Source organism: Delphinus delphis, chromosome 13, assembly GCF_949987515.2.
Source record: "Delphinus delphis chromosome 13, mDelDel1.2, whole genome shotgun sequence".
Classification (NCBI taxonomy): domain Eukaryota; kingdom Metazoa; phylum Chordata; class Mammalia; order Artiodactyla; family Delphinidae; genus Delphinus; species Delphinus delphis.
In genome coordinates this window covers 73,231,932-73,246,939 of record NC_082695.1, presented here as the reverse complement: position 1 = coordinate 73,246,939, position 15,008 = coordinate 73,231,932, and the positions used below count along the sequence as shown (strand labels likewise).

The following is a 15,008-nucleotide window of genomic DNA, read 5'->3' as shown; positions in this document are numbered from 1 at the left end:
ACGCCAGAAAGGATTTAGCACATTTAGAGGCTGACGGCTGCTGGTCTTCCCTCGTGTGGCCGTGACGGTTTTCATTGCCATGTACTAGGTCTGTGGGCCTCTAGAACGCTGCAGGATCAATTCAGGGCCCATATGCGGACACAGTGCAGCCCACTCAAAAGATGGGGCACTTAGTACATAGAGGAGAGACGAGCTAGGAATCGGGGAGCGTTCTCCAGCCCACTCTGTCTCTTTCCTGATCCTCCCTGGGGCCGCCACTGGCTTGTCCTGAATCACTCTACATATGTGTCCTTTCCCCTAACAACCCTCATAGGTAGTCGAGGTAGATCTAGAAGCCTTAGGAGTTAAAAGCTGCTCTAAGTGGAAGGTGAGGTTTAAGCCTCACTTCAATGTTTGTATTGTTTCCATGGCAGCAGGTCATAGAACACCAAAGCTAGCGAGGGCCAAGAGGTACTCTCCAACCCTCATTTTACTGTGGAAGAAACAGCCTCAGATCCAGTGACTTCACCAAAGCCATTTCCCATGAGGCAGTGCATCCAGGATAAACACCTGGCTTTTCTGAGGCCCCCTGCTCCATCCATCACCCTGCTCCACTTGCCTTTCACCTCGTCATCCAAGTGCCAGTCTGTTTGGGACATAGCAAGAAACACGAAGAGTGCTCAGAAATGCATGGTGGTATTCAAGAAAAATCATTAGCCTTCCCAATTCCACTTTTCTTATGTTGGCATAGCTCCTAGTTGCATATGTGGAAATCAAGGCTCTCCTCTCATCGCCCAGCAAACTCTCAGATGCAGGAAAACAAAGATGCCCATATGGGAGAGGAAGACAGTTGCTTTTGTGGACCACTGTACTTGGGAGTTTACCATGAAATGGTCTTATGTGTTAGAATAGCTGGTATTTCTCCTTAACATTACACAACCCTAAGTCCCAAAGTCATACATGTCTATACCATTTTGCAAACATTAACCGTATTAACGCCTGTAAAGCGCTTAGAGCAGTGCCTGCTGGGTGTTAAGGGCTACACAGGGCTTGGTGATTATCACTAGTAGTGGTGCTGAGACTTACATCACCTGAGAGGCACAAAAACACAAGCTTCTGGCTTGGGCTCTGGGACTCTGGCTCACCATGTTACCAGGCAAAGATTGCGCTGGTGCACGGAGCCCCTTAGCTCTAGGAAATGGTATTCGTCATGGAAACCCAGTCCTCTCCCAAGAAATCAAATTGGTGTTTTACAAACTCTTTCTTTCCCAGGAAATCAGGCAGGATTATAACCCCAGCCGGCTGAAGATTTCATGCCTCCCAGGAGGGTCTTGAATGAAGAAGGGTTGGTCAAGTGAGGAGGGGGTTTCAGGGTTTGGGGATTTTTTTTTATTTTTTGGGCTGTGCCACGCTGCTTGTGGGATCTTAGTTCCCCAACCAGGGATCGAACCCGTGCCCTCGGCAGTGAAAGCGCAGAGTCCTAACCGTTGGACTGCCAGGGAATTCCCAGGATTGGGGACTTTAGACGTGTGTCCACTTTGTGTTCTTTTAACATTCAAAGCCTTCAGTGAAGCTCCTTTCTGGGCATCCCAGCAACTCCTAAAAATAAACTCAAGTTCTTGAAATGTTCTAGTTTGCCTTTAAGCTTTCCTTGGCTGGAGACCAGGCTATTTTCAGTTTCCCAGCCCCAGGTGGTATGGATTTGCTCTATCGAATGACAAATGACGCTGTGCCCCATAGTGAGGGCTCAGCAGACACTTAGGAAAGGTTAGCCAGTGGGCGAGGCTGCAGCCAGCCCAGGCTGGCTGGGGAGTGGGGGAACTCCCATTTAAAGATTCCTGGAACCCCAGGGGGAGACTGATGTATAGATAACCATTGAGGGACATGGTGCTATTTGCATCGAGTCCAGATAAGGAACATCTAAAAAGAAACAGGAGTTAAATTGTCCCACGGGAGGACATGGCAGTCTATGGCAGGACTGCCCAGCTGAAGCCAGGAGCTGACGGGCTTACCTCTCCTGGCTCTGGGCGGTTGAATGTGGCCTTTAGAACCATGGCCTCTCCTTTGATCCATCTTTTCACATTTCCCCATCCTCCCACTGCCCACCTTCTACTTCACGTTCACCTTGCCCCAGGCCCTATCGATCCCTTGTCATTTTGACCAGCTCCCCAGCACTCTGCCCAGGAGCCACACCCGGTGCCCTTTGTGACACTGTCCTTCACGCTGATCCCTGCCTGTCGAAGGGCTCCAGGTGAATCTCATGTGCCCTTTCCTTCACCCTTCAGCCATATCCTTCCCTCTAGCATCCAGTAGGAAAGCTTTTAGATGCTGTTAACAGAATAACCAACTACCAGCGGCCTCAAACATGGACTTTTGTTGTTCCCTTCACAAGAAGTCTAGGGGTAGAAGGCCCTCGGTGTTGATCCAGTGGCTTGAGGATACCTACCAGCTCCCAAGTCCATCCTTTCTGCTCCACCAGCTGTAGTGGGCTTTTCATTCTCGTGCTGGTTGCCTTGTGACTGCAAGTTGATTGCTGCAGCAGCAGGCATCACAAGTTCGTCACAGGAAGCAGGAAGGGGGTAGGCAAGGTACCTACCGTGTCTGTGCCTTCTATATAAGGAAAGCAAAGCTTCTCCGGAAGCTCCCTAGTGGAATTCCCCTTACATCATTAGCCAGAACTGACTAATGGCTATGCAGGAGGCTGCGAGCATACGTGGTTTTCCAACCTCCTCTAGTTGGAGGTGGCAAGGGAGGAGGGGGTCGAGGATCAGCAACGTCTGCCACACCTGCGCGCTCTCATCAGTAGAGAGGTCTCCTGAGACCGCACTGGACTGTCCGAGAATTATCTAAGAACTGAAACCTAAGAGAGCACCCTCTGCTTTTTGCACTGCAGGGATCTTTTTTTTTTTTTTTTTTTTTTTTTTGCGGTACGCGGGCCTCTCACTGCTGTGGCCTCTCCCATTGTGGAGCACAGGCTCCGGACGCGCAGGCTCAGCAGCCATGGCTCACGGGCCCAGCCGCTCCGCGGCATGTGGGATCTTCCCGGACCGGGGCACGAACCCGTGTCCCCTGCATCGGCACACGGACCCTCAACCACTGCACCACCAGGGAAGCCCATGACTGCTTCTTTATCAGCTTCCTCACTAGCTCTGAGGGCAGGACTTGTTATTCTTTGCTGAATTTTTTTAGAACCTTAGCACATAGTAAGGACTCTATTACTGAGTGAATAAACATGAATGAGTACCAGCAGCGGGAGGGGTAGACCAAAGAGTAACACTTCCAAACCTGGTTTTGAAAGCAGCGTGAAGCTTGAAACTTAACTCTGCTTGCACAACCGTCTCCAACCCCTCCTCTATCCAACATGCCTGATTTTACAACCACATTGTTTCCACCTGTTAGCCTTTCCAAGAAATTCTGCCCCAATTGTGTCTCCAGTGGATCCCATGGAAGGTGTGTTGTCTCTTCACCCACCCCATGATGTGCAGGGTTATCTTCATCATTAGAGGGAGTGTCCTGGATGCCACGAAGTGCATGACACTAATTTCAGTGACTAACAATAGAAGGTGGTATGAGATAAGATCCCTCTTCTCAGATGGCTTATAATCCAGCTGAAGAGACAAGATGTGTGTGGGGGGGGAAGATAAACAGCAGTTCTTGACAAGTTGTGCTAATGGCCAAATGGATGGAATTTAACAAACAGTCCTGCTCCAGGAGTAAAAGGAAGGTCACCACTGATTCCTTCTCTTCCACTTGATGGATAAGATCCCTGCAGTGCGGGGCTCACAGAACAAGGGAAACAAATGTCAGCGAGTGCCAGGCACTCGACAGGATAGTGCTGATGTGCGTGTGGTTAGCCTTAGAGGAAGAGACGGAGGGTCAGAGAGGCTAAAGAGGTTACATGGAGGGCTTCCCTGGTGGCGCAGTGGTTGAGAGTCCGCCTGCCGATGGAGGGGACACGGGTTCGTGCCCCGGTCCAGGGGGATCCCACATGCCGCGGAGCGGCTGGGCCCGTGAGCCGTGGCCGCTGAGCCTGCGCGTCCGGAGCCTGTGCTCCACAATGGGAGAGGCCACAACACTGAGAGGCCCGCATACTGCAAAAAAAAAGAAAAAAAAAAAAAAAAAAAGAGGTTACATGGGGTCACGAATGCAATACGTGATTAAGCTGAAGCCTAGGCGGCCAGTCCTGAGTCCACACACCACGATGGGTTTCCGACAAGAGCCCTAAACTCTCCTCCCCCTCACCTGAATAAGGATAATTTTCCTACATAACAAAAGCACCTGAGTCTCACCACTCACTCCGTGATGAGAATAGCTGAGCAGCAGGAGAATCGTTTGCTGGAGTTCTTTCATAATGACTTAACTAAGAGATCTCCCGCTGAAAGAAAGGTCTGACTCATTTGAAAGGTGTGAGCCTGTGGTTTCCCTTTCTCTGAGTTGGCCTCCGAGGAGGCTGCCCTTGGAACCAATGCTGTGAGCCTCAGCAAGTACGCACTGGACTGTGAAAAGCTCTGCTTTGAGAACGTCCATTGGTTACGATCACATTTTATGGAGTTTCACATCAGCAGTGAACCGATTTGTATGGCTGCGTGCTTGAACCTAACTTCCAAAAGGCCAGCAGTCTTCTATGTTCACTGATGCTTCTCCAGTCCTTAGAACAGCTTGGTATATAGTAGGTGCTCAGTAAATACTCAAGTGGATGAATTTTACATGGTCAAGGATTCGCCATATTTCTTTATGTGTGGAGCTTCACCAGGCTATTTTAAAGTAGGATTTTAGTTTAAAAGGTAGAGAGGGGAGGAATCAGTCTACCTTAGTAGGAGCAGGACTCTCCTGTAAGTCAAGGCATGATACACCATGGTTATGATATATCCCAATGACCAAACCACCCTAATCAAAGCTTACTTCTCCTGTGTTTCATCCTCTCCAGGTGTATCAGCCTACAACTCTGATACGCTAGTTAGCAATAATGGGTGGGTAGCGCCCCAGTTAGTAACACAGTGGCTTTTTGACTGGAGCCCTTTGGAAAAAATTGTCCAGTACCTGGCAGAGAATTCTACACGTGGCAGCTAGTCCTTAAATGTCGGGCACTGATGTTGTGATGATGACAAGATCTTAAAGGGCTGACGGAAGCTCAGGCAGGGAGGAAGGCTCAGGAGAGGGTCCTGGTGTTTTTGATCAGAGAATCTCCCTACACCTCTCAAATCATGACCAGGAAGCTACCCACGCTTTCTATGCTTTTATGATTTTTTTTTTGCGATACGCGGGCCTCTCACTGTTGTGGCCTCTCCCGTTGCGGAGCACAGGCTCCGGACGCACAGGCTCCGGACGCGCAGGCTCAGTGGCCATGGCCCACGGGCCCAGCCGCTCCGCGGCACGAACCCATGTCTCCTGCATCGGCTGGCGGACTCTCAACCACTGCGCCACCAGGGAAGCCCTATGCTTTCTGTGCTTTTAATAGTTCAGTAGATTTGTGCTATAGCTCAAAAAAACAAAACAAAAAACCCAAATTAGCAAACGAAAAGAACATTCTCTACACGTTATAGATGTTCAGGTATAGAGGGGAAACCATGAACACATTAAAGTCCTGGACACTTAAAAAAACAAAAACAAAACTTATTTACCAGATATTTCTTTTCCCTCTTCCATTTTCATATGATGGAAAAAAATATATAGAGTTCCTTTAGAAACACAGGATGTGAACCAGTAGTGCTCTGCTTGTGGCTAGAAGTCTCTTAAAAGAGAGTTGTCCCGAAGACAGAAGCAGATGAAAGCTCAAACCCTTTCAAATTTAGAGGTTTAATGGGTGAAGTTGAGTAGATCTGACTCATGCGTGGTGTTCATTCATTTACTGATTCTTTCAAGAAGTGTTTATGGAGCCCCTGCTAGGTGCCAACCACTGTACCGGGCCTTAAACAGCCTAGAATGGGAGCTCCCTGCAGATGGGCATTTTGCCTGTATTGTATCCCATCCCCTGGGATACTTTCTAGCACGTTGGAGGTAGTCAGTAAATATTTGAATTGATGAATGGTCCTAGCACTCATGGAATTTATAGCACAGGAAACTAAATTTCTTATTCAGCACTTTTATGTCAACCAGATGAGTTAAATGAACATCAGGGTACCTTGCAGGAGAAAAGGAGAGGTGAATCGTTGGCTGCAGGCAGCCTTGGGGAGTGTGGAAAACAGGAGTGGTACACTGTTGTCCTGTTTCCTACTGACGGTGTGTAAAGGGATTGACTGATTTTCACACGTGATTGATGGGAATAAGCATCAGGACCCTGGAGCTACGTGTATTTCAGCTCTACGTTGTCGTGCGCTGGGGGAGAGACTCTCCTCCCCTCTGTAAGCCCAGTCATCGATTCCCGATTCCCGCGCATTTGAACGGGGCTGCTTCAAAGCAGGAGTCCTGGGGGCAAAGAAGGAGGTGCTTGCCCCAGATTAGCGAGTCCCTTCTCCTTGGCTGGGCATAATTCTGATATGTTTCGAAATAATCAATGAGCTAAAAGTTTCAAGAGGCAAGAATTTAGACTGAGTTTACTTCTTTGAACAATACCCAGTGTCGCAGGACAGTCAGATATAGTACCATGATGGGTTCGCTCCTCGGAAAGTGAGATTTATTCTGTCCTCCCCCTTTCCTCACTTTCTCTTCCCCTGTCTGTATATCTCTTCCCCAAAACCCAAGAAGTCCTGAACCCCCTACGTCTTGTGGATATGGTTTGCCTGCCGCAGGGCATCTGTCTTAAAGTGGGTGAGGCACGTCAAGATTTTATAACCTTCCTGGGGCGGAAATGATTGGCAGTGCTGAAGGCCAATCACAACTCCATTACTTCATTAGAGGTGGCTTCAAAAGACATGCCTCTTTAGTAATTAACCAGCAAGATGGCCTACTCGGGGGACAAAGTGTGCTCATTGCTGCTTTACAAGCACTGCATTTTTTTTTTTTTTTTTGCGGTACGCGGGCCTCTCACTGTTGTGGCCTCTCCCGTTGCGGAGCACAGGCTCCGGACGCGCAGGCTCAGCGGCCATGGCTCACGGGCCCAGCCGCTCCGCGGCATGTGGGATCTTCCCGGACCGGGGCACGAACCCGTGTCCCCTGCATCGGCAGGCGGACTCTCAACCACTGCGCCACCAGGGAAGCCCAGCACTGCATATTTTGTTGTGGTTATGTGAAATTTCCTTTTGAAAAGATTCACAAGCTCTTGTGACGGTCAAAGAAGTTAACATGTAATTTAACGTGTAATTCCATCTTTTTTTCCTGCGAGATGGGCAAGAAGTCATTACATGATTGTCAGGAGGCCTTTTGCTTTTAATGGGGAATTTGACCAAGACCCCCTGGAACATACAGTTGCTTAAACTTTTCTTCAGGATGTCTCTAATAGCTAGAGTTTGGGGATTCGTGTTTAGATCTCAATCATTCCTTCTCATTGTCTGAGATTATAGTCATCAAGGATTAACACTCTTGGGATTGCAGTTATGCCCTGTTGTGGGATCTCCCAGGAACAATTCTACTAATATCACTTTTCATCTTCTAGGTGCAAATTCAGGAAACAGTCAGGGAGCAAATCTCTCTGAGCCGAATGCCAGCTTTCTCAGAGCCTACTGGGGAGGAGTCCGCATTTACTATGACCACAATAGATTCCTTCTCCAATTTAGGAGGCATCGACACAAAAAATGCGTCATTGGCCCAACACCTGGAGGTAGAAAGGTGTACCCAAGGCCCACGGCACGAAGACAACCAAGATGGAGAAGACAGCACACCTGGATGTCCCTGGGGAGACCTAGGGTGTGAGCTGAGCATCCCAGAAGCCAATAGTGAAAATATGCCCCGCTGTGAGCCGTCGGCGCGTCTCCCCCAGGAGAACAGCGCTGACCCCGGGGAGCCCCGGGCTCCCTCTCTTGCTTCCCCTGAATTTGTACGTACCGTCCCCACCTTGGAAACTGCGTGTGCTGGGCCAAGAGACAGAGTAACAGCGTGTGTGCTAGGCCGTCCTGAAGCAGGTGACCAAGAAGCGTGTGATACTGTGAGCTCTCCTGTTGGAGCCCCAGCTGGTAAATATTTGCCTCAAGAAATTTGCTCCGTGGACTTCGAGCTGGCAGGTCAAAGCAAAGCATCTGATCTGTGTTCTTCTGATGACAAGGCACTGGATATTCTTTCTCAGACACAAGGTTCTGAGCCTGCACAGTCTACATACGGAAGCAGCAATGAGAGAACCTCTGCAGTGTTCCCTCTTTTTATCAGTGCTCTCATCTGGAACATTTCACAGAAAGCCAGTAAAGGTGCCACTGGGGAAAATCTCTGCAAGGTGGAGGGTTCCACCTCCATGTTGGCCTCCATGGTAAAGGCTGGTCAGGGGGGGCTGAGCCCCAGTCACTCAGGTGGGCTCGAGGAAAGACAGCCTCTGTCTTCTGAGAATGACTCTTTGGAATGGTCTAAAGAAGGTGGTGACGAGAGCTCTAGCTCCAGTGCCCCGGTCACTGCAGACACACCAGCCAGTCATAGTTCAACAGCGAAGTTTCCTCAGGAGAAGCCAACAACATTAATTGCTAATCTTGAGTGTTTTGAGGTGACTGGGGAGAGTGGGGACACATCCACTGTTACCATTGCCACCAAAGGCCAACCACCCAAATACCTCCCTGTTTCAGTTGCTGGGAACAGCCATGTAGGTGGCCCTGATGAGAGCTCAACTCGGGCACCAGATGACAATTTTTCTCAACTTCCTTCCAACGCACAATTGGGTCATATTTTAAATGGTTCTACAACTGCATCTTCAAAAGGGCTAGCGTGCGTGGCTCCCAGTGGACCAGGAATCCACGTCCACGTTCCTCAGCTCCCAGAGGGAGAGGATTTCTGTAGCAATTCCCCTCTTCAGATTGATAACCAGTCTGGAAAGAACCAGAACGTGGGCAGAGCAGACACCAGGAGCCTTGAAGAGAATTTCCAAGAAAAAGGAAGTGAAACAACACAGAGTGTCCAGCAGGGTTCTCTTGACGAAAATTTCCAAGAAAGCTTGCCCATGACGTCTGCTGTACCAGGGGAAATAAACCTGGTACTCTCGGACCACTCATCGGCCAACTCCAGGGAGGGAAGGGAACAGAGCTCGGGCTTGGGGACTCGTGTGCCCATGGTGGCTGAATCTATAACAGAAGATGATAGCCAGGCTCTGAGTAATGTTCCGTCTCCCTCTAATACCCTTCTGGGGGAGCCTAAAGAGAGCGGTCCAGGATATTGGGAAGCAGGTAAACGAGTGAAGATTATAACTCTAGAGGCTTCCATTTCAGAAACCTGGCCACCAAGACAACTGACAGATTCTAAGTGCAAGGAGTCAGAACCTGGTCTCATCCCTGGTAGGGTCTGGGCTGTATCTGACGTTCTAAAGACTGATGCTGCCGTGCCTGAACTGGACCCCTCTGAGACAGCATCAGCCTGCAGTCCTCAGGCTGAGTCCGGCTCAGCAATTGCTAATAACGGAGAAATCCACAAAGGTGAAGACCTAGCTGGCCATGCAAACTGGAGTTGTCTTTCCTCCCAGTGTTTGAGCCAACCCAGACTCCTGGAGTCCTCTGTGGACCCTGTAGATGAAAAAGAATTATGTGTCACAGACTTGCTATCAGAGGCTTCCAGAACTGGAAGGAAACAGAAGGAAAATGTTAAGAGTGTAAGTCAAAACCAAGAGGAAAGCCAACTCAAGATGGATCGCCCTTCCTTCTTTAAACAGTTCCTGACCTGCCCTGAAATCTTAGAGTCCTCTGTGGATCCCACTGATGAAACAAGTGTGGAGTGGGCCAGGGTGGAAACACCAGAGCCTTCTGAATCCACGCTGGGGGCCGTCAGAGTGGAGAGTAAATTGAATGATGGAAACTTGGGCCAGAGAGTAGAGGTCCAACCATCCATCTTTCAAGTTCCGTGCCCCCAGCAAAGTGGGGAAGCCATTCCAAGAGAAAACACCGTCAGCCGAGACCAAGGGCACAGTGGGGGAGAGGGGGCGAGACAAAGCCAACGTGACGGAGCGAAGGGGGACGTACGGTCTGCCATTTTGCCTGTCCCGGGTCCTGTCAAAGGTGGGGAAACGACTCCAACGGGACGCAGCAGAAGCCAAATACGAGAAGGCAGTGAGAGGCGCTTAGCGGAGGCTGAACAAAGTAAAAATAACAAAGCAGAATTCGTTTCCCCCACTTTACCTCTTTCTAGCGGTCTTGCAAGAATGACTCCCGCCTCTGGAGTTGATACTCACGGCTCCACAAGTCAAAGTCATGACCTCCCTGAGAACGATTTAGTGGAGCCCAGAAACCATCAATGTGCGTTTTCTGACTTAAAGGAAAGGGGAGCTATTGAGAGTGAGTGTGGGGAACATGTGCCCCCTTCTAGTGGTCTCACTTGGGGGCTTTTTACTTCATCTCTTGAGGAAAGCATCACAGGCTTTTCAAGAAGCCACAAAATTGAGGAACATAAAATAGAGGAGCCCCCAGTTGGGGAAACCAAACCCACAAGCACATCTGGCTCCCCAGCAGCAACACTCATGTCCAGAGAATGTGCATCAAAGAAAGTTCCTAAGATGCTGCAGGACCCCTGCCAGCAGGGCTCCACCCTTGGCTGTGGGAAAATGTCAAGGGAGGAGAAGGTCCTCCCTGTGGTGGCCCAAGCTGGCTGCCTCCCCAGGGTCCCTCCAGCAGTGACTGGGTCAGAGGAGGTCAAGGGGAAGCAAGAAACCCCAGGGAGTGGACACATAGCTGAGGGAGTGAAGAAGAAAATTCTGTCCAGGGTGGCCACCCTGAGGCTGAGATTGGAAGAGAAAGAAAACGCCAGAAAGAACTCGATCTTTCTTAAAAAGAGTCCTGAACTCGAAACATCGGTATCACGCACAGATGAGAAAAAAGACTCCAAAAGACCACCTTGCAAAAGCGAAGGGACAGGTGAGGCTGTGTTGCTTCCTATCATTGTTAACGTTTGGGTTTGTTGACCTGATGTCAAGTTCGTGTGTCCTCCTGAGCCCTTGCAGTTAAGGTGCGTGTCCACTGGGAGGCGTCGGATGCTATGGCTGTGACCAGTGGCCTGGCATGTAGGCCCTTGGGTCTCAAACTTGAGCGGCCTCAGGATCCCCTAGAGGACTTGTTAAGACAGGTTGCTGGGCGCAACCCCAGAGTTCCTGATTCCGGAGAAAGTGCATTTCTAACGAGTTCTTGGGTGATGTGCTGGGAGGACCACTGATATAGGCTGCCTTGTAGGTATGCTTAACTGAGGGAGCGTGATTACTACGCCTTTCTGTTTAATTATCCTTCAAAAAAATCTTTAAAAGAAACAGAAGCATTAATCAGTGTAGCTAATTAGTGTAATTAAATAGACAGAAAAACATTTAGGTACAGTCCAGCAGTCTCCTTTTAATCTTTTTTTTTTTTTTCACTTGAAGTGGCTGATTGGATGTTGGGTTTTCTTCCAAATTTGAGTATAAAGTTTCTTTCCAACTTGCCCTCCCCTTTGAGCCGGAAGTCCCCCCCGGGTCTCTGTTCCAGGTTTCAGACCACTTGAGGCTCAGAGCCCCGGTAACTGCAGTCAATTCTGCTTCGCCTGGGGAACCGAGTCAATGCCAAACTCCGTCCCATCACCCAGATTTCAGCCTCTTCTTCCTGAGCTCTTTCCCTTCCCATGAAACCTGGCAGAAGTCAGAAGAGATTGCAGCCAGGTAACGTGCCTGCCTGAGCTGGAGCAGAGCGCTGCGGCCCTCCTTAACCCCGGGGGAGAGGCTTTTCCTCTTACCCCAGTGCTTACTGTGTTCCCAGACCTCAGCAAACGGGCCCACAGCCCCTGCTGCTGAAAAGATCAAACACGAAACTGCTTTCCGAGTTTTAAAACATATTTAGAGAGAACGAAACCATGTTTTCAAGAGATCTCAAGTGGTTTCAGCCCAGAGGAAAAAAATCTTAATTTGGAATTCTTGTCTGTTTCCGTGGGAGAAAGGACCATCCAGGTGCCGTTGGAGGATTTGATCTCCGGAGCTGCCTCTCCAGGCATGAAGGGCTGCGGCCACAGGGAGCACAGCCTTCTGGGGGTGGGGTGGGGAGGAGTTAGGCGTGTGTGTGTGTTGGGATGTTAGGGATGACTTGGATAACTCTGAAAGAAATAGAACTTGAGTAAACTTTTTTTCCACATTCAAAGCTTAGTACAAGCAAAGCTTTATAGTCACAGGGGACTTCTCTATCCTTTGCCCTCAACACTTGGGCAAAATATACACCGCAGAGAAACCTAGCTTCCCTCTCGAGCCTCATTTTAACTCCCTCTGTTTTGTTTTGTTTTTTCCCTCCATCCCACACGGACAGGTGACCTTTCCCAAAGCCCTGAGGCCTCCTGACCAAGCCAGCTTCCTATCCTAGACCCTCATTTAGTTCTGCCCATTTTATGCCTTTCCCTGAATTCCCCTCCCCCAGTTTTGTCTTCAGAACTTACAACGGGTTGTGGACAGGGTTGGCAGCCTTAGGAACTCTTAGGTATCAGCAAATCACCCAGGAAGGGCCCTTGAGGAAATATGTCCCAGGTGGGGCAGTGGGCTTGGTCAAGACTCTAGAGAAAGCTTGACACCGTGGGCCAGAGCACCTAGCACCGGTAGCTAGGTAGGGCCAGATGAAGTGAAATGAGTTTTGCCGGCAGTAAGGACTTGGTATATTTAATCTTTCTCCCATAATGTTGTTAGTACCCTGAGCTACTCTCTAATGCAAGCATTTGTTACCCAAGCGCCCCATTATTACTTCCTGGGAAGAAAACAAGCTTGTCAATACGCACTGTTATCCAAGCCAAGTCTGTTGCCAAGAGACGGGAGGCACATTTAACACATGAACGATTTCACAGTAGTGGCATCTGAGACAGCAGAGCCAACAAAGCATCGGTATTGATGACTTTGGGCTTGCCTGTGGATTCTATAACATTTTGTTACCAAAGCTGTGTAATTTTGAAACTCAGTGTGCAATAGACCAACACCACGTTTCCAGTAACCTCTACCTGCCAAATTATTCTGACCACCTGGCTGTGTCAGCCATCCTCCTCTTGTCTAGGCTGCCGCCCAGTGGCTGCCCTGAGTAATTACACGTTTACCTGGTGTGCCACCCTCTCGTCCCTTATTTAAAAAGAGCTCAGCCTAACCCCTGGGAATTGTGTATTGCTTCTATTTCATTCAAGGAGACAGTTCTCTTTCGCTAATGAAATTGATCTCCTAATGGATTGCAGTGATGTCCGATATCTTTCTGCAAAGATAACTGTGATCGAGGGGAAAGATGGATGAATATTCTTCAGCAAATGACTTACTGTTGTTGCCTTTTACACCTGGGGGCTTAGCCACATCACTCGGCTAGTCCAGATTTTATTCTACTTCCTAACCCCCAGCTTTACTTTTGACCTGGATCATCTGGTAGTCATCTAAAAGCATCTTTATTTGGCCCAGGTCCTATAGACTTGGTATCTACAACCCCCATCCCTCCCGTCAATTTTTTTAAAGTTTCAAGTTCTGTTTCACTTCGTGCATTGCAGACCTCACTCAGGAATTTTAAGTAATGAAAAGTGGGAGTTTCCTGTTACTGACTTGTTCATTTTCTATCTGTTGAGGAAAGTACCGTCTCCCCTCAGACACCAGATTCCCTCACCCACCAAACGGAGGGTAATGATTATTATCCCTGTCTCTTGGGATTGTAGTGAGAATTAAATGTGATAAAGTGGGAAAGTCTCTTGCCCACCCTAAAGCTCTCTGCAATTCTTATAAGAACACTGACCTACAAGTTTCTTGTTTCCAGCTCCAGTATTACTGAAAAAGATCCAGGCTGAGATGTTCCCCGACCACTCTGGAAATGTTAAATTAAGCTGCCAGTTTGCAGAGATTCATGAAGATTCTACTATCTGGTGGATGAAAGATTCAAAGTCGATAGCCCAAGTGCAGAGAAGGTGCGATATCCACCCCCACCCCCACCCCCCGGTTACTTTTCACAGTTGGTTGTTTATTTCACAACATGGTTCTAAAGGAAAATAGTAAATTATAGGAAGTAAAAGGAAGATTGAAGCAGAAACTCCACACCCAAAGTATCCAAGAAGAGTAAGTAACAAAAGGACAGATACCTGGGCAGGGAGGATGGTGAAGCGTTCTTGCCTTGCCTCGGCTACCATCACGTTTGGTGGCCTTAGGAAGGCACAAACCTTTCATCACTTTTTTAAAAATCAGGGGAACCTGTCCAATCATCTTCTAGTCTGAGGTCCTGTGGTCCCAAGATTAAAGAGCTCTCTTTTATATGCCCGTGCATTTTGCTGTTCTCACAAATTCCCATTAACCTAACAAAAAGCTAAGAAGGTAAATCAAAAGGAAAAAACAATCCGTGAGGTTACAGAAAAGTGGCATCTACCCAGGGTGGTAAGCTGCCCTCTCTAAGATGGGAAAACCAGTTTATATCTGGGGCCATAGGTTAGAGGAGCTGAAGGGGAGGAGAGGAGAGATGACTGAGCATCATTGCCAAGGATACCCCGTGTGGAATGAACCTTCCTCAAGAGGCTTTCCAGCAATAAATCCTTGCTCGAGTGAACTGGCAAATCAAGCTTTGTCTTTTGCACCTGAAGAGGTGTGACTCATTCTAGAAACAGATGTCCTGGTTTGATGGAAACCAGCCTAACTCAGACAATTCTCAGAAGCTCCTTTCTGCCAGAGGAGGTCCTAGTACAGCTCCCTGAGTCACGGGAGGTGTTCTTAACCCACTAATCTTATCACAGATAGGCTGAAAAAGTGAGAGAAATCAGTTTCCTGTAAAATTAAATCAAATGTCTGCTTGGAACACATCTGGCAGTTGTTCCAAACGCAACGATGGGAGACTTGAGCTGTAGTTTCATGTCTGTAACATCACGCCAGAAATCCAACTAGTTATCTAGTTATCATCTCCTATAACTATGATTGTAATAAAGCTGCTTTACCTAAAAGGCCAGCATTACCCTGCTTGTCTTATGCAAGGCTTAAGAATCACAATGAAGAATAAATGGCTTGATTTTTTTAAAAATCAAGGTGGTTCCCT

The 15,008-nt window shown here is 48.6% G+C and overlaps 1 protein-coding gene across 1 annotated transcript in view; it reads left to right on the top strand.

Annotated features, from left to right (window-relative positions):
- The window catches only part of ALPK2 (alpha kinase 2), a 113,323-nt gene that overhangs the window by 56,160 nt on the left and 42,155 nt on the right, over positions 1–15,008 (top strand). The window contains 2 exon segments of the mRNA XM_060029552.1: positions 7,511–10,889; positions 13,752–13,899. Coding sequence (XP_059885535.1) covers positions 7,511–10,889; positions 13,752–13,899 — 3,527 coding nt within the window.